The sequence below is a fragment of the Lygodium microphyllum genome, chromosome 12 (assembly GCF_053477565.2).
Source record: "Lygodium microphyllum isolate KBCC chromosome 12, Lygodium_microphyllum_v1.1.10, whole genome shotgun sequence".
In the NCBI taxonomy this organism is placed as follows: domain Eukaryota; kingdom Viridiplantae; phylum Streptophyta; class Polypodiopsida; order Schizaeales; family Lygodiaceae; genus Lygodium; species Lygodium microphyllum.
The window spans coordinates 110,285,786-110,305,899 of record NC_141146.1 but is presented as its reverse complement, the minus strand read 5'-3'; the positions used below and the strand labels follow the sequence as shown (position 1 = coordinate 110,305,899).

The following is a 20,114-nucleotide window of genomic DNA, read 5'->3' as shown; positions in this document are numbered from 1 at the left end:
AAAAACTACAGATGCGAGCTAACACCTTAGTAAGTTTCTTGGTAACAACCTTGAAAGTTAGGTTTCTACATGTCAACCGTTCAAAACCATTGGGATCTCCCTCTCGATTTGTCCAATCCTCTTTAATGGCCATGACATATGACTTATCCTTCTTGCCTCTCACTTGCTCAATACTAATAGCTCTTGCTACAATCCAGATAATAAGAGACTCCTCATTGAGCATTCCTTAATCTCCAAAACCATGCCAATGCTACGATCAAAGCTTGCTTTCTTCATCCAACTTCTAGCTTCATTCCATAGTCATTTAGTCTCTCTACATGCCCAGAATAAGTGGGGATTACTATTCAACAACAATGGCATTCTCCATTCCCCTTGGAATACCCTTGCGTGGACTTGATTTTTCCTTTTTTAAAAATGTGGAAAATTGACAATGCCAAGACCTTCCATACACGTGAGGTAAAAATCAAAGGTGATCCATTTGTAAATTGTGGGGAATCGAAGTCAGCTGGAATTGCCCATGTGGGTTAAATCGAAAATACGAGAAAAGGGACGTCCCAAGACGAATCCAACGTCGGACTCAGATTTTGAGCGGCCATGGATGCTGCTTCTCTCCAGGCTTCCTTCGACTCCCTCCACGAACGCAAGGAGCGCCTCCGCAGAGCGTTTCTTGCCCTGACCAGCCTGAAAGGCCCCGTCCTGAAGGTCGGCGTCTCGTGGAAGGATGTGGATGACCACTTCCAGGATATCGAGACCAGCTTGCGGCGAAGCTTCGACGAGTACAAGGCCAAAGAGGAGGCCTTTCAGTCCAGGATGCAGCAGGTCCACTTAGCGCTCGAGAAGCGCGAGGCCGAGCTCTCCACCAGGGAGAACGCCTCGCTCTCGCGCGTCCAGGAGCGCAAGGATGCTGCCGTTGCCGCCATCATTGAGCAGAAAAGGAAATGGTCGGAGGAGAAAAAAAAAAGGCTCAGCGCAGGTGCTGGTACAGGGTCGGTGAAAGCCGCTTTGAATAAGTCATCCTTGAATAACCATGCAGCTGCGAAGGCAAACAGCAATGAACAGACCATGATCACAGGTGTGAATGCAGCTGTAAAGGAGAATAAATACGAACAGACCATGGGCACAGGTGTAAATGTATACAGCAGCTCAAAGGATGAACGTGAAGAGGTGGAACCGCATGTGGAACCTCGACCTGAGCTGAGAGAGCTGTGCGTGAATATGGATGCTGAAGGCCTGCGTAAGTTTCTAGTCAGTATGAGGAAAGACGTTAAGGCTATGTATTATGAGCTCCCTGCAGCTCTTAGATGTTCAAAGGATCCTTCTCAGTTAGTGCTCCAAGCACTGGAAGGGTTTTTATCAATGACTGTCAGTGACAAAGCAAGTGAGAAAATGCATAGGCTTCATCAGCGGGCATGTCTTCTGTTGCTGCAGTCACTTTTAGATATACTCAATGGACATCAAAACCTTCCCTCAGGCCTTAAGAATGTAGCAAAGGGATTTTTCGATACTTGGAAGTCAAGTGTGAAATGGGAAGAGAACACTGAATTCAGAACATCAGCAGATGCCCACAATTACCTAGAACTTCTGGGAAAGTCTGGATTGGCATCTGAATATGATCAAGATGAGCTTTGTGACTTTGTGGTCAAAATTGCTCGGCGCAGCTATACACCTCCGGTCCTTAAAGCACTTGGATTGTCGTCCAAGGCTCCAGGTGTGTACCTCCACGCTGTGCTTTGCTCTGCCTGAACGTTTTGCCTTCAGTTGGTTCATGTTCAATTTCACAGAAGAAACAAGTGCTGTTTGGGAGTGAATCTGGTATTTGTTACAAACAATTTAGAAGGAGAATGGGCTCTAGATCTACAATGAGTATGGTTTTCCCGAGCTTCTGAAGCTGTTTGCAATGACATAGATTGAACAAGCTGATGTTTTCTTGGGTGCAGAGGTGATTGAAAGGCTAATTAATGATGGTAAACGTCTAGAAGCTCTTTCGTTTGCTTGTACCTTCAGACATTTTGAGTGCTGTCATCCTATAGACCTGCTTAAGGCACATCTAAATGAAGCTAGGGAGGCAGCAACTGCTATCATAAACAGGGGTGAGAAGGGTGCACAGGTATTAAAGGGTGTCTTCTGTGTCTTTTACTTGTTAGTTGACGTATATCTGCATCAATTGTGTCAGTCAGTGGTAATTATTATCATTGGTCGGATTGGGCAGAATGAAGCAAGAAAGATGGAACTGGCAGCTGCAAAACGTGTCTTGAATGCTATCACTGAAAATAAGCTTGAAAGTCAGTTTTCACCTGACTATGTCAAGGCAAAGATTGTAAAACTGGAAAAGGAGTTGGCAGAAGGGAAAAGGCCGGCTACTGATGTGAAGACACCACCTCTTCCAAAACGATCTCGCACTTATGGCAGTCCCGTTGCTGGAGATGGCAGAGGGGTGTCAGGCAGTCCACAGAAATCACAAATTGATGTGACTAATTGGTCGCATAATGTGTCAAGCTTGTCCCTTGACAAGTCAATCACGCAATCTGGCTTTGATAACCACATTTTAGGTGGTTATGGCTCTTTGTATGGTAATAGAATCAGAGATTCGGCAAGCTCTTCTTTGTATTCGTTGGGTGGCCTTAGTACTAGTGGCTATAGCTCCTTGTTGTCCCCAATTTCCTACAGTGGGTATGACTACAGTTCAGCTCTCTCCAGCATACCAGGCTCTTATCACCCGTATTTGTAACTATGAGAGAGACTGAGCCAGTCGGTGTTCAGTGTGGAACTAGTGATGTGTTTCATGATTTACTAGTCTCTCTCATCATGATAGCTCTGTTGTTGGATTAGAGAGGTTTAGGACTATCTTATTGAGTTCTTGGAAAAACAAAGGACTATCTTATCGAGTCTTTGAACGAGGTTTCCATCCCAGTGACACTTGTTTTACCTCCAAGGAAGAAAATAAACACAGATGGGCGTGTATTTGTATGAATAAAAGTATTTTCCTTTCTCCTATCCTGTTTGACTGTGTTATCATTGTGAGGTTGAGACAAATAGAATTTTGGATTTTGTTTTTTCTGTATAATCTTGAAAGGTGGATAAGAGGATGAAGCAGACATCTAAAGGGGAATAAATTGTAAGAACTGATGCACTAACTTCCGGGTGTAGGGAGCAGATTATATTCAAATCATTTATGCAAATTTTGGGGTTTGTGATGACCAATGTTTTGTTGATTCTCAAGTGTTGGTGAGCTGGGTTAGATGCCACTTATTATGAAGTTAACTCGAGTAGTAACTTCACTTCCTGAGATCTGTTTGATGATGTCTCCATTCTGCCAGCTCTCCACTCTCTATCCATTTCAACCATCCTCTCTGATGAGGCCTAAGTTGCTGGAACAGTGTCACTGCTCCCTTTTCTGCAGCATGACAGGCTTCTAGAATTCCTTAAAGTTCTGATGAGGACTGTAATGCTCATAGCAGAATACCAAAGCTCCACCAATTGATCCAGGAACTAGTAATCCATAACACAACTGTGGTCTACACAACAAATACCGTCTCTGACCTACGTTACAAACCTAACCTGAAAAAATCATGACATATCGGCCCTCTCTGTAGTAAAAGGATATGCCAACAGTTTTAGGACTAGGCCCGATTGGTATTACAATTGTCCTGCAACTTAAATGGCAACACACAAGTTACATTGGACACATCAATCTCAAAGAGAGAATGTCCATGAATTGATCCAGTTGCTGCATTGCAGTGCAGAGTCATTAAGTATTTGCTAGAAAATAGAGTGGGGTGCATTGATTGATGCCAACACCACCAAGGTCCTTTGCATTCACACTGATAAAGGTTTCTCCTCTTACTTATGACTAATTAAAAGAGTGGAAAACAGGCTGTTTTGAGGCTTTCCCTTTACACTGCATATAAATGACGCTGATGTTATGAAAGAGGCTTTTTTCCCATTCACTGCAATTTAGACTTTGTGTTGACAAACTAGCAATAGCAAAGTCAGACCAATGTATTAATACATGAGGGCGCAACATTTCTGTTGTTCCTAATATCATCCTTTTTGCGTGCAGCAAGTCTCTCATGATGCTGTTCAAATGATCAGTTTTAAGTTGGATTGCTTCTGATTGACAAAAACCACTAACCTACTTTTTGGCATAGCCAGAAAGTGGCTGCAGTTATTTTGTTTAGAACAAAATAGCCTGAGACTCGTTTGGCAAAATCAGTTGAAAAACACATCTATTTGGGGTGATCTATCCAGTTTAGATTCTAAATATGGTTAAATATGTGGTTGATCTTTGGCAATAGTGCAATATGATCTTCTGCCAAACGCCTCCATTGAAAACTATATTTATCTACTTAAAGATGTAACTTTATATGAATATTGTTAATTTTTAGGTGAACATGTAATTTGTTGAAAGATCTAGATATGATAGTTGATATCTTAGATATGTTTGGGGTCCGCTTGTAGCTCACATTGTGAGGTTTTTTTTGTGAATTGTGAACTAAACTTCTTGAGGGAGTCTCATATGTATGGTCACAGGAAGAAAATGATCACTAGTGTTCGAATCTTCAAAGCAATGAACAGTTTCAGGGTGTGTGGATTGGAAGGACATCACAAAGAAGTGAATATAAACCTCGTCTTGATGAGTGCAGAAGGATTTTGTTATTCTCAAGGGTATACTCTTTTTGTTCATAGGACTGAGATGTATTGACAATATATAGGAAATAAGGCAAGCCTAAACTCATTTCATGGGGACAAGTCTTATACTATCAAGGCTTAATGATAAACTAAAATGATTTTTTGAGATATTGTATGGATTCAGGCCATCGAAAGAAGGTGATGATTGGGTGGAAAAATGATTTGATGGAGAAGATATATAGCAGATCTAGTTTACTTCATTTACAGGATATGAAATTGATATGTTGCTGCTTGTGCTCATCAAGAAGAGGAAGATGATTAGTAAATTGATGACATGGGTAAACTATATGATTGTGATGCCTATGAGGATATTGAAAGTAGGCTGAGCAAGCAAGAGAGAAAAGATAAGAGGGCAATAGATGCTAATAGGTAGAGGGAGAGAGCACCTAAGTGCTCCTTTAAAAGGAGGAGAATATATATCTATAGACGGAGGAAGGAGGTGAAATTGAGGAAGGGAGATAAAGGTGCTATTTTGTTTGGGAGGTGAAGATAATAGTATAGGAGGCACCTTTTTTTTTGAAATGGGGGACTACTTAAGGGAGTAGAAAGGAGTTAGGGATGTCCACTTAGTAAGAGAGGGAAGGAAGGAGAATAAGGACAAGAAGAGATAGTCTTCTATCCATTTGTTCATGTACGAGGCTATCCTTCATCAAGCGCAAGAGTCTATGCAAGAGGAAGTGCCAAGGTTTGTGGGTTCGAGATACTTGTTCGAGATTTGAAGGCCCCACTTGTGGGTAGAAAGAAGAGGTTGTATCTTTGGAAGTTATGGAAGAAGCTTTTGAATTTCCCGTGTGATTGTCTCTTGTGAGTCAGGGTTTCAAGGTTCCTTGGATTGCTTTGGAGTTCTTGATTAGTGCCTTGGAAAATACACTGAATTTGTCATCTAGAGGTTAATAAGAGATTTAGGTGCTCTTGCCTTTTCCTTGAGATTCCAAGGGCTATATACTTTTGCGTTGGTTGTATATTGTTTTAGTCATCTTTATTCTCACTCATATACCTTGAGGTAGATCTATAATCTTGTATAGCTTCTTGGTTTTGTATTGGATAGAGTATCACATCTTTTTGGGTGTCCCCCTTTGAGAATCTTTCTTGCAAGCCTTTGAAGAAATTAATCATGGAGCCTGAGTTATTATTTGGCACAAGGGAAGATGATGCTTGTAAGTTTGTGGAATTGAGGGGGACTTGTGTTTTGGGAGGCCAAAAGGAAGACAAGTGGTTGAAACTTTTCTGTAATATAGTACAACGAGCAACCAGAGAATGGATGGTAGAATACATGGCTTAGGAGACTACAAAGAATCTGCAAAGGGCAATCGAATATGAAGAGGTAAAGCAAGATTTAGTTCAAAATTTACTCAAGTTGAGGACGTTGGTGTAGTCTAGAGAGGACTGCTTTTTTACATGCAAAAAGAAAGTTAAGAACAATTCACTCATGGTGTTGAGGCTTTGTGGCATCGATGGGATTTTAGGAGAAGAGAAATGTTGGGCTATGTAAAGAAATACTCAAACACAGAAGATAAACACAAATGTATGACAAAGCGTAGAATGATAATAGAACTCAAAGGTGAAGAGTAGCTTAGAGACGATGAATACAGAAGGAAAATAAATAATGAATAGTACAATGTTCAATCCATTAAACACACCATGTAGAGTGAATACAAAATCTTGAACTCCCTTTCTCTGAAGGACTAGGGTAGAGAGATAAGCTAGAGAGTGTCGTATGGATCCTGAAATGTAGCAAGTAGCAAATTGTGAACACAGATCTATGTTTGGATTAGGCCAATCAAGGTAGTGATAGTTGGGTGGTGACACAAAATCAACTTGATAGTGATAGTTGGGATTGCAAAATGTAGCCTACAAGCTCCTCTAGAAGGCTAACAAGATGGGTAGCCATCTATTTAGAGATGTGGATCCTTCCAAACTAGAGTTTGGCTTATGGGACATAGACACTGTTTAGGAAAGTTTGGTAATATGCATGTTTTGGGGATGTTTTAAAGAGGTAAACAGTTTGTAATGCATTTTTTAGCTCAACACATCCACAGAAAATTGGTACGTAGCAGGGTCTGCAAAGTATAGCTCATCCCATACTACCTAAAGGTGCCCCACCCCAAAGCAATCAGGGAACTAGATAAAAGGTGCACATTGCTACCCAATGGCCTATCAAGTCCATAGAAGTGATAGTTGTATTACTTTAGGAGCCAAAAGGGTTACCCCAAAGAGGTGAAGGCATTGAACGAAGGGTGCTCATCAGTTGGCTAGAGACCTACTAGGTCCTACAAAGACGATGGAACCGCTTTGAACCTTTTTTTTTTCTCTCTTTTTTTGTTTAATTTTGTTTTTGTCTTTTCAAGTATCTATGTCCCTGCGGGAAAGTAAGGGATGGTTAGATCCAACATCACAAAACGTAAAGCTAACCCATTCACTCTTGATTGTTAGTGCGATGAAGAAAATAGGGGGGATGTAGGCTATCATAGAGAGAATACTACCATAGATATTGCCATATGAGTTATTGTGAATGTGGTGGTGGATCCAAGTTAACCACTCTCTAATAAAACAGGGATAACTATGCCTATATACATGTTTACAAGAACAAAATACCAATACATGGGGTAATGCAAAGGGCAATGCAAAATATCATGGTCAAGCAAAATGCTATGCAATGATGCCTCTTGGATAGTATCCTCATGGGGAATTGCTCACTTGCCCAATCACCCTTATACAATCATGATCATCAAGATGCAAACGGACAATGATACAACAATACAAAATGTCATTGAAGCTATAGTGACCAAAATATTGTAAGCATCAATATAAGTCTCTCCCTCTTACCATTGAATGATGGAAGGGAAAGCTAGAGTGGACCCATTCTCCCCATCAAGCTAAAGTAGAAGGAGAGAGAGTACTAGGTGCTGAACCATGGAAGCAAGTAATGAAGGATCGACTAGTTGACTGCCTTAGTTAGAATGCCTACAAAATAACTTTATGAATGCACAAACTCTATGAAGATGGTGCCTAGTTCAAACTACTCTCTAGTAAAATGGAAGCGCACTTCAACATGCTTCACCTTTGGACTAATGATGGGGTTACTAGCTAATGTAATAGTACTTTGGTTGTTGTAGAAGATCATAGTTGGAATGTCACAAGGAACCTCAAGCTCAACCAAAACAATATTTTTAAATGGACGGCCTTTATGGTGCCATCATAGAGAGATTGATACTAAGCCTTGACAATGGAGGTAGCCATTGTTCCTTGCTTATCGTTGGACCGAACAATGGGAGCCATACCAAGGGAGAAAATGTAGCCACCATGGGAACACTAAGTATGAGGTTCTCTTGTGACCAATCAAAATTAGTACAATACCCTTGGAAAACCAAACTCAACGTGTTAGCCAAAAGAATCACTACACTTAACATAACTCAACACATGGAAATAAGCAATTCAATGTGACATGTTTGGTGCATTGATATATTGTCTAAGCAATGGAATGGAGAATGCAACATCCTGGCCCAGTCTATATATTAGCCAAAGAAGCTTCCCTGCCACAGATTGATAGTAGGTGTGCTCATCAAAGGGCTATCCATGAGGATCCTTAGAAAGCTTCATAATAGGATCAAGAGGTGTAGTCATAGGTTGTGTCTTAGACACTGAATATCCAATGGTGGCAAGCTGATTTGCTATGTTCTTGATCTCTGTAGTGTAGACCTGAATGCTTTTGCCATTCCTAGACATGTTATTGAACTATTATTTTAGCTAAATCTTTCTTGCATGTGTTACATTTCCATAATTCTTCATGAGTATGTCCCATGCATCCTTTGGGGAACTGCATCCAATAATCTGTATAACCATAACATTTGATATACATAAGGAAAACCAATGTAACACATTGCATGCTCTCTCAATCCATAGCTTATGAGCCCTTTTCTGATCATTTGTCGAATTTTTTTCATGCATTTTAGGTTCAGCCTCATCACCAGTACATAAGTCCCAATAACCTCTGCCAACCAAAAAATTATTTATACAGAACTTCCATAAAGCAAAACTTTTATTGTCCAGTTTTTCTCCCAAAATTTGAGTGATATTGTCAGTACCTTGAGCATTTGCCATAGTTGCAGCTTAGGTATTCAGTGATGTATACAACCTGTAAGTATCTGACTCCTTTTCTTACAGTTCAGGACTAGTTTCCTGCTATTTAGGACAATTTCTTGCAATTCAAGACAGTTTTCCTGACAACCTGCTTGCTGTAAACTATATTTCTACAATGAAAAAACACACTCAATTGAGCATAAACCAAGCTCAAATCAGTTTTAAACATTCTATGGTAGTGGCAAAACATCCTAGCAACAAGCTATGTCCATACAAGTATCAATCTTTGTACTGTATGCAAGTAGCAGTACCAAATACGACCGGCCCACTGCTATAACCAACAGTATTTTATCTGTTAAAATAAGAGTATTTAGATCTCAAAGCAGTCCCAAAACATCTCATTTAGTTACCATTCTATGTAGGAGTTGATACATGTCCAACCGGTTAGAATATATTACATGTATGTTAAGTGAAGATGATAGGTATCCTTCTTGCAGACAATAACCAGTCAATACCCTGGTATAACCAACAAAAATTCAGTCCAAACTTTAGACTTTTAACACTCACAATATCCCAAAAAGCATCTACCACTCAAGTGGTATGATCCAAGGATTTGTCACTAGCAAATAAGCATCATAGATACTTCAACCCTGTAGATATATTGTTTCCAAATTCAGGACATCAACCAGTTCACTGTTTCTAGCCTGCAAATAAGCTTCAAAACTGAGCATTCAACACTCCAATATCATGCTCAAATGCATGATAATAAGGGCATATACATTGTTAGGATGAAAGCCACCAGTGCCCTGGAATCACCTGTTGTTTAATGTAGTAAACAACCAGTCTGCACAGGTCTGTGCTAAATATCTCAAAATCTGTGACGAATTTGAAAAAACTTTCTTCTGTAAAGTTGTAGACCACTTCGAAACGGTCAACAATGTTGGGCCGTTTCTCCAAAAACCATTTCTGTAGCAAGATATAGCTTCTGCAAAAAAATGGGTTGCAAGCACAGTCTCCTTTGATGATGTTTTCTTCAGATCTGATGTCTTGATGTCAAATGGCCATTGCCAAGCCTTCATGCTTAAGGCGTTCAGGCTTTGATACCATGTTGGAAGAGAGGGAGAGAGACAGAGTGGAGCAGAAGATGAGCCTAAGCTCATTGTTGTTCTTCTTTCATTATTCTTCCATCATACTAACTGAAAGAGACTTACACACATAGGTATGACTAACCAAGACTAACTGTGGTTAAGTCACTGACTACACCGACTTATTGAATGTCACAGGTGTACAGCTGATACAGGTAATGTCGGTCACACACATGAAGATAGACTGACTGAAGAGTAGCGGGAGCTTGATATTCTAATAGTAACATGGTGTTGCTATAGTTGTCACTTATGTTAGTTGCTTATTTGATGTGGTTTACGACATGTCATCGCATATGCAACAATGGGTGTCGACTTTGTGATACTTTGGTTTACATCACTTAATCAATCATAGCCTTTAAAAAAAAGACCAATTTTTTTGTCTCCTCTCAAACTCTCAATCTATCTCTATCTCAATCTCCCTCCCTCACACACACACACACACACACACACACACACACACACACACACACACACACACACACTCTCTCTCTCTCTCTCTCTCTCTCTCTCTCTCTCTCTCTCTCTCTCTCTCTCTCTCTCTCTCTCTCTCTCTCTCCCCCTTGAAACCATTTGAACCATTCTAAAAACTCTAACATTCAAAGTAAGATATAAATTACTTACAAATAAATATATCTACTTCATATAACAATTTTAGCTAAAAACTCTAAATTAACCTATATTTAACTCCTATCTTAAAACTTGTAAACTAATTTATATTTATTTAATTATTTTAATATTTACCTAATTTATTTGATTTAACTATTTAAATAAACTCGAACATTTAACTAATTTAATTAGCAAGTTTAAGAACACAATGCAAGCTCGATTGAGAATGCAAGTTTGAGAATACAACACAAGCCAACATCAGAGTATGCCTCGAAACAATATCATAACATAATAGTAATACATGTATATAAATATTAGAGTAGCATGATATGTGAATGGCCAAGTGGGTAGCTGACAAATAAAAATATGACTCTAACAATGGCCAAAGTGCCAGCTAATACATAATGTTGACTCAAACTATGTGATCATCATCGTCATCAAAGTCATTGCTACTACAAGCCTCAGTATCAGAGTTAGAATGCTCTTAGATGAATGGACATACTCTTTGTGGGTGTGCTCCCTCTCTGGGGCATATCTGAAACCTCACTAGGGGTAGTCTCCACTTACAAGCCAACCACGCTCAGCCTCCTCTCGATCAACGGCCTCCATTGCGCATGTCTTGTGCATCTCTTACGCTTGTGAGTCATCTATTAGTAAAAGAAAGCATTGCTTATAAATCACATTGGGTTAGAAGTATATTAGGTACTTATGAAAGCATAGCTGTGCATTGGAGGAAGCATCACATACAAAACTGGATAGGCTCGGAATGTCGTGAACTCTTATCATTGCAAGATCGAGAGGTTGCCCATAGTCTTTTGTCTATTTATAGACAAAAGACTAATTTAACAAGACTCCACGTACTTATGAAATAAAACATATAAATATGTGCTTATGTACTCACAAAGGTCACAATAATAAATCCTCTTTTGCCCATTCGTCCTAACCGGGTTGTGTATCCTGCTCATAGCTTAGCATGTGCTACCTCTTATCACATTTAAAAACCAAACATTTAACTACAAAACTTTTATACTTAGAAACTCTTTAAAGAAAAAAAAACATGAAGCATACCTTTTGCTAAGGAAATGTCATATGTGAATGCATCTCCCAATGAAATAGCTCTGGGACTCTCTTGAAAATGTTAGTGGCCTCTTGTTCTCCTTGATCATCACATATTTTCTATTTAAGAAATCGAATAGAAAATATTTGATGATCAAGTAGAACAAAAGATTATATTTATCTTTATTCATAATGTAATGTAGCATAGTTAATGATCCTATACATAGATTCAACATAACATCAATAAATACCATCGCTATGGTCCATTAACGATATTATCTTTAATTAGAGAAGAAGCTTTCATGCATGTTAATTGATCTACTTCTTATAATGAACTTCTTATCATTATCATAGTCATTATGTTGCGCAGAAGTTTCAAGTTAGACGTTAGGAAAAATGTATTGAGACATGTATGTCTAAATTTCTAGTCATTGAAAGCATTAATTTCAAAATTTAATATTAGGTAAACATGTGTCAAAGATTAGGGCTTATGAACAAAAGATCTACAAGTTCAAATCGCTTCTATTTGATAGCAAATTGAAGGTCCATCAATTAGGGCAAATAAGACTGTTTGATAATTAGGGTTAAGACTTCATTCAACAAATCAATTCAGTCTTGGATTGAGACTCATGTAAAATCCTCATTGATTGCATTGTAGCAATAGTGAGAGATCATGGATGTATTTGCGAGAGTGCAAAATGGAAGAGGAAACATGGACATGTAGAGAGAAGGGAAGAGAAAGACCACAATGAAGAAGAGAATGGAAGAAGAAAATATGCACTCAACTTTGAATGGAAGTTGAATACAAAGAGGATTGATTAGTTAGACAAAGGCATCAATGAGGGCACTAGATCAGGCTAATGATGGAAGGTAGCACCAAAAGATAGAGAAGAGTCCCAATATATCAGAGTGTACTGAAACATGTGAAGGATGTGCACGTGAATAACTAGCCCAATGTGGAGGACAACTATAAATAGTTGAAATATGCAAAAATGGCCAACTACCACCTATAGGGGCCAAAAATGCTAGCCAACTGATCAATAATAATAAAATAATAAATAAAATGTTGATTGACATCATAAATGCTAGGGGCCCCATCCTAGCTAGTGTGAACACAATCCAAATCCATTGAAAACTTAAGCTAGAAAATATATAGCAATTGTGAACATTTCTAAATTTGATTGAAAAGCAAATGTATGCTCTAGACAGAGCTTCCTATTCATATGACTGCTAAGTCCCCCTCTTAGATCCTGGATGTGGCTAAAAGCCAAAGAAGACGGAATGGATCCAAGGGGAAAGCTAGCAACACTCTGGTTCATGACCACGGTTGGCATCCCATACCACCAACCCACCTCATTACATCCCAAGGGTTGGCATCCCATACCACCAACCCACCTCATCTTGATGTATGGATACAGAGTCTAAGAGTGGTGATCACACAATGATGTGCACAATAGGGCCCTGAGTCCTATAAATAGGGCTCCACTACCCTAACCTCGAAGTGCCCTTAGTGCATTCATATTAAGTCAGTTCATGAACATTATGACCAATACTTCTAGTGCCCATTTGGATTTCCAAAGATGTGACTTTTCCCCTTATGAATGATGGCTGACCTTAGCAATATCTTGAGGAATGAAGTGGGGAAAATGACCCTTCAATGAATGTACCAACTACCAAGTAGCCTTAGTCTTCGGGTAGTTTTTCCACTTGAATGAGTACTTAGGATAAGAAATCATTATTTAGTCAGTTATCAAGAACCAATTCATGTTCTAGTGGAACATATCAAACAATATCCTCAAGCTGCGGGACTTCCTCAATTGGAACATCAGTTCACCTTGTCCCATTTGTTTTTTCAAATGACTAATGTGGAACACAAAGTAAACTTGAATTTTTGAAGGTAAATCTAGCTCATAGGATATGCTACTTGTCTTCTTGGTGATCTAGAAAGGAACACAATACCTCGAAGATAATTTATAGCTTTTTCTAGTAGTCATAGAATCGAAGTCCTTTTGGACATTAAGGTAAGCCCAATGACCTCATGGAGCTCTCATGGAGTATGATATTGATTAGCATAAAACATGTTATGATCCTAGGTCATTTTAATGCTTTCCTTAGAAATTGTTAACATCTCCTATATATCATGCAGAAAGTCAAGTGTGGACTGCATTTTCACTCTTAAGCTTGATGGCAATCAATGGTTTTTTCTCATAACCATATATAAGCATAAACGGGCTATAACTAGTAGCCAAATGCTTAGCACTATTATAAGAAAATTCAACTTGAGGAAGATAACACTCCCAATTAGATTGGCTATAGGAGACATATGCATGCAACATATCCTCCACAGTTTGATTTGTCCTTTTAGTTTGTCCATTGGTTTTTAAGGACAACATGGATAATAGAGTTTTGAGTTTTTGGAAAATTGTTTGCCAGAAGTGGCCAGTAAACTTAGGATTGTGAAGAAATCAAAGTGCAAGCCAACATTGAAGTGTGTGCACAAGAGGGAGAGGAGGCACAAAGTACAGGAACATGTCTTGCTCATAAAGTTTCTTATGAGTATAACTAGGGTCACCTCACTCAATTAGTTGATGTAGACCCATGGGCTATTTATATAGCCCCAACTGGCTAGGGTTAGGGTTTCCCCTTCCCCTTAGTACCATTCACACCTGCCTACCCTTATCCATTTCTGCATAAGGAGAGTTCATATACCTTTACTCTCAATACCCCCCCCCCCCCCCCCCCCCCCCCCCCCCTCAATGACAGGTGGCATTGGAATACAAAGCATAAGGGAATTCCCCCCCTAAACCCAAAATAGGTTGCCTTTATAGATTAGGCTACAAGGATGGTTATAGGCAGAAAGGATATAGGACTCAGAAAAGTCGATCATCGGTGGATTGGGAGGCAAAATTGGCTTCCAATTCCTTACGTACTTCAGGATGGTTAGGTCATTTACTGGTAATATGTCTTGTCTTCTTACATTTATTACATTTCATCTTTTATGGTATTTTTTCCAATAGTTGTTTACAATATGCCCTTTCTTCTTACAAAAAGTACACTTATTGACAACTGTGTGCACCAAGACTTGGTAATGGGATGTTGAAGTAGATGCCTGACTAGCGCTTCCTTCTTTGTGATTCCTTTTTTCTTTATCTAGATAGGATTGGATGGCACTTGCCAAGGTAGGATTGGGAATATTAGTAAGAGTTGTTATAAGTGTGGGAAAGACTTTTTTGATACCTTTTAAAAGAATGGCAATAGCATCCTCATCATGGATTGGTGCTTGCATTGAAGAAAGATGTGCCATGAGGGCCTTCATATGAGAAATAAAATTTCCCAAGTCTTCTCCTTCTTTATATTCCAAGCTGAAGAATTCAATCTTAAGGAAAATCTTAATGTTTTTACATGTAGCACCATAGATCTTTTCAAGCTCATCCCATTTCTCCTTGGCAGTGGTGGAGAGCTGATCAACACGATCAATCAATGATTCATCTAAGTGTAACATGATTATTGCTTGAGCATGTTGATCATCCTCCACATCAGAAGGATTTGTAGAATCAACAACTCTAGTCCCTTGAATGAGAGGCTAATAACCTCTCCATCATTTTGTACTTAATGAGTACTTGCCAGGGTGAAAGACTTTGCCATCAAATTACAAATTTGAGGACGAAGGTTGGCATAGGCTGAGGCCATAGGAAGGTCTTACTACTTGATTAGTGCAAGTAGCAGTGTCTAATCCTTTACAAACGACCATTAGTGCAAGAACGAAAACAATGTAGATTTTACAATTAAAACTGCAAGGATGAGAATGGTTGAAAATCATACGTATGGAGTATTTCAAAATAGGACTTAGGTGGTCCTTGCCTTTGAAGAAACCTTTTTTTATGTATGATTGTTTTCCTTGGCTTTAATGAAGTGAACTTAGATTGCACTTTTGGCTCCTCCTTATGATGTGGCTTATTAGAGGAGTTCTTGGTGGAACAAGGCTGATCAATCAACTCTATGCTATGGGATGAATAAGAGGAGAGTACAATAATACTCATTTCTCTGATTTACCAGTAGCAAACAGTAAGAAACACTAGCTAAATACATCAGTAGTGCTAAAAAGCACTTGTACCAACTTCCATTCTTCTACTCATAATTAAGGTTAAACTTCACGAGCTTAGTAGTGCCCATGAGATGAGAAAAACCTCTGCATTTGAGCTCCATAGGGTAGTAACTTATCCTGACAAAGGTTTTTTAGTGATTAGAATCACTGTTGATAATGCCCAGATTAAAAAATAAGTCAAATGCCCAAGCTTGCAAGCTTTTGGCTATGGCAGACTATGACCCACAGTTAGGGTTTTGTCTACAACACAGGCAATAGGAAGAGAATTAAGCCAAACCCTCTTAGGGGGAGATGGCCTACTATAGGGGCTACAAAAGCCCTATAATGGCCACCAAGATTGCACCCCCTATAGTGTGTTACTGTTGTACGAATCCTCTCGCTGCCATAGCATGTGCCTGATCTCTACAAAATGAACAATGCTGGACTGAGCGCACACCAATGTTGGGGTCTGATGCGATGTGCAGTTGGGCCTTGAGGTGCTGGACACTTCTCTAGAAGAAAGCATGAAGAGACGCTGCCTAGTCTCCTCCCCAAGCCCTCCAAGGTTAAGGTAGCTATGGTGGAAGAAGAGGATAAGATGACATGAACAACTCAAGTGCACTTAGTGGAGTAATGAGGCTGGGGGAAGCTAAGGATCAGAGGTGGCTCTAATACCATGTGAAGAAATCAAAGTGCAACCCAACATTGAAGTGCGTGCACAAGAGAGAGAGGAGGCACAAAGTACAAGAACATGTCTTGCTTATAAAGTTGCTTATGAGTACAACTAGGGTCACCTCACTTAATCAGTTTGATGTAGACCCACGGGATTTTTATATAGGCCCAACTGGCTAGGGTTAGGGTTTTCCCTTCCCCTTAGGACCATTCACACATGCTTGCCCTTATCCACTCCTGCATAAGGAGAGTTCATATGTGTATACTCTCAACAAGGATCCATGCCATTGAATATTTCATTGGGCGAACCATAAAGTCTATAAAGATGTTCAACAAAGAGACTAGCTAGCTCATGGCTTTTCATGATCATCTTTATAGGAATGAATCGGGCCATTTTCATCAATCACTCAATCACAACCCAAAAACTAGCCCAATGTATGACTATTTCATGCCATTGTTTCAACAAATAACTGTTGAAGGTTTACAATATGAAAATAAAATGTGAACTCATGTTGGTGGATAGGTTGGTTTTCATCCCATAGATCAAATTTTCTTGTGATTGAGACCATTGATGGCCCACGGCCAATGATCCTTCAAAACTCTCTCTAGTGAAGAAATCAAAGTTGGCGATGGTGGAGAGGTTGAGTATCTAGTGGCTTGCATTAAGCTAAAAATGCAATTGATAAGCTCTTTAAAACCCTCCAAACATGCTGATTGCCAAACTTTCATTAAAATGAAACATGGTCCTAGAGAGTGTTTGTGTCCTATAAGCCAAATCCTAATTTGCAAGGATCCTCTCATATATGAATAGATAGGATATGCACCATTTAGTCAATCCCTTTTCTTGTAGGTCTTCATCCTTATGTGCAAAACTTAGCCATTATCCCAACTTCTATCTATGGAGATATGTTAGAGTTTGCAAAATAAAACATTGAGTGTACGACCATGATTGAAAAATAAAGAATTCAAAGGAAGAGCTGTCCAATAGTTGATGGCTCTTGTGGGAGTGGGAGGTATCAATGTGTGTCATCCACTAGGTCCTAATGATAAAAGCAACAATTGGGAACACTGAAACATGTGATGCAATAGTAAAATAAAGAGCTAGAATGATGGTATCATGATAGAGATGGAATCAAACCTAGGTGTGGGAAGCCTTTGGATGCAATAATAACAATAGCTAGAGATAATGAGGAATGAGTTAGCTAAACCTTGAATTGAGCCTAAAAAAGCAGCATTATAAACTAAATTAGCTCACTAAATGACCCCAAAACATGTAAATTACCAAACTTTCATTAAAAAGAAACACAATCCTAGAGACTACGTACGTCCCATAAGCCCAACCATAATTTGGGAGGGCCTATCCATCTATAAATAGATAGGTTGCTGACCATTTAGATACTATCAAAAGAACCATATGCTCTAATACTATATCAAGAGATGATAGGGCTTGTGGGGAGAAACATAGAGTGCACAACACACATTGAGACAAAGAAGCTCCAATACACTAAAGAAGAAGATGAATGAAGAATGATGAACACTAAACCATGCTAAAAGAATCATGTAGTTACAATAGAGTGGATCTTAGAGATGACTTCACTACCCTAGTTGATCAAGTGGGCTAATCAGAATGGCAGCATCATCGGGAAGGAATCCACGCAGTGAAAAATGCAATCCTTTAGGTAGAGGTGCCAGTGAACAAGGAAAAAGGTTGCTCTATGGAGAGATAAAAACACATAATAATGACGAAGGTGACCTACTCTACATTTCTTGCTAGGGTGGTAGCAACTTGGAGTGTTTAGAGATGTTGGTAAGACAGATGAAATAAAGCGTTGGGGCCTAGAATCAAAACACAACAATCTGGAGTTTGTTGAGATGATGGTAATATGAAAAAGACATTTAGAATAAAATCGCATTTGGCAATGCATCTCGATTAGCTTGACAACACCAAAAACTAAGATATCCACTAAGGTTGGGGTGTGGATAGAAATGGTATAATGATAGTACGTGAAACTTGACCTCGAGAGAGAAGCCACTAGCTCCATATCTTGATGTTGATAAGAATGCAAAGTCATAGCCACCAAGTCATAACTAAAACATCCAAGGCCCCAACCTAGGTAGAACCTATAGATTATGGGTATCAATAGGTGAGATGGTAGCTCGATGCCAACCATTCCATTTGAGGGAAGATGAATAATGCAAATGATTTTTGCCAAGGTATGTGAAGGATCACAGGATGAGTAGTGACCTTTGAAATTAGAGGAATAGGATGCTCCTTTAAATCCATTTTTGGATCTAAAATCTCATGGATTATGGCATGCAAAGTGTTTGATGACTAGTCAACTCAAAAGTCTAGATAATTGGAGAGTTTGGATTAGTGTCGAATAATATTGGATACCTCAAAAGAGTGGAAAATTGCAAAACATAGTAGTATGCTACCCTTGTGGATGAAGATATTAGTAGTAATTAGCAAATATAGGCATAAAATCATCTAGCAATAGCAAATGCAAAGTGCAACAACTTCTCTCGTAGTAGATAGTAAAGGCTAGAAATTTCCACTAGTAGGCTATAGAATATTGCTAGGCAACAAGCGCATGGTTTGGAGGGCTCATGAAAGTTGATGGAGAAGGGTGGTCACCACCGCAACCACAAATTGAGGTATTTGCCATGCAAGTGTGTAGACAACAATGGAGAAGTTGGTGACAACAGATGGAGGACCTGAAAATACGAGGTGGGGCTAAGTAGGGTAGCCTAATTATTCCTACAGCAAAACACTATGGTGTTGATAATGTAGTTGGATGTATAGATCAATAGCAAAAAAATGTAGCCAAGGAAGGATGGTAGCATGCTAGAAATTAGTTGCTAGTAGTGGAAGGAGAGCTAAATACATACAACAACTAATGGATAAAATCTTCAATTAAAATATTCATTGAAAGGGGTGTAGACTGGCTATGGATATCCATTGTAAGGGGTGTGGAATATATTTTCCAACAACTGAGATATCTACTAGAAGGGGTGTAAGCTCACTATAAATATCCATTGGAAGGGGTGTGGGACAAGAGTCTTGAATTGAGATATCCACCTGAAGAAGTGTGGAAAAGTTGCTACTAAGATTTAGAGTGATACCATCTTATGATTATGCAAATCTTCATGTGATTTCTTCCATCTTATCACTATAGATGGCTTTAATGTTTGAGTACTTGTGTCTTAGTCATGTTCATATATTCTATGTTTTCTCTTCAGTTTCCTCTCCTTCAGACTTCCATTGATCAATTCAACTCAGGAAATCTAACTTTAATGAATATGAACATGTCATGCATGGCCTTGTTTACGGTATAGTAGGAGCGCCATGTTATCCAAAACTCCCTTATGGCTCCAACTCATTCCAAACTCGTGCTCTAACTATGTGAGAATAAACTTCTTTAACATGGTATCTTGATTTCTATATTCCATTGCAATAACAAAAACAAAGTTAGCATAATAAATAGATTCATATTTCATAAATAAGATTGGATTTATAATTGCACCCACTTAAAAGTAACATGTGACATATATAGGTCAATGGTGTCATGTGCATCCATAAAAAAAATCAAACCTTCTCTAAGTGAGATGATATGGCCATCCACATCAATATTACATGTAACACCATATGTTCTTGTGCAAGTGGTGTAACCTAGAGAACAAAGGAATCCAAGTGATGTAACCTAGAGAAAAAGGAATCCACATCAATATTACATGTAACACCATATGTGCAAGTGGTGTAACTTAGAGAATAAAGGAATCCA

General features: G+C 39.0%; 1 protein-coding gene across 1 annotated transcript; it reads left to right on the top strand.

The window, feature by feature from the left end:
- The first annotated feature begins 520 nt into the window (after nucleotides 1–520).
- On the top strand, nucleotides 521–2,997 carry LOC148028158 (uncharacterized). The gene is made up of 3 exons (XM_087689833.1): nucleotides 521–1,708; nucleotides 1,938–2,107; nucleotides 2,210–2,997. The coding sequence occupies exons 1-3, from the start codon at nucleotides 595–597 to the stop codon at nucleotides 2,726–2,728; spliced, it is 1,803 nt and encodes a 600-aa protein (XP_087545959.1). The 5' UTR covers nucleotides 521–594; the 3' UTR covers nucleotides 2,729–2,997.
- Nucleotides 2,998–20,114: the final 17,117 nt, after the last annotated feature.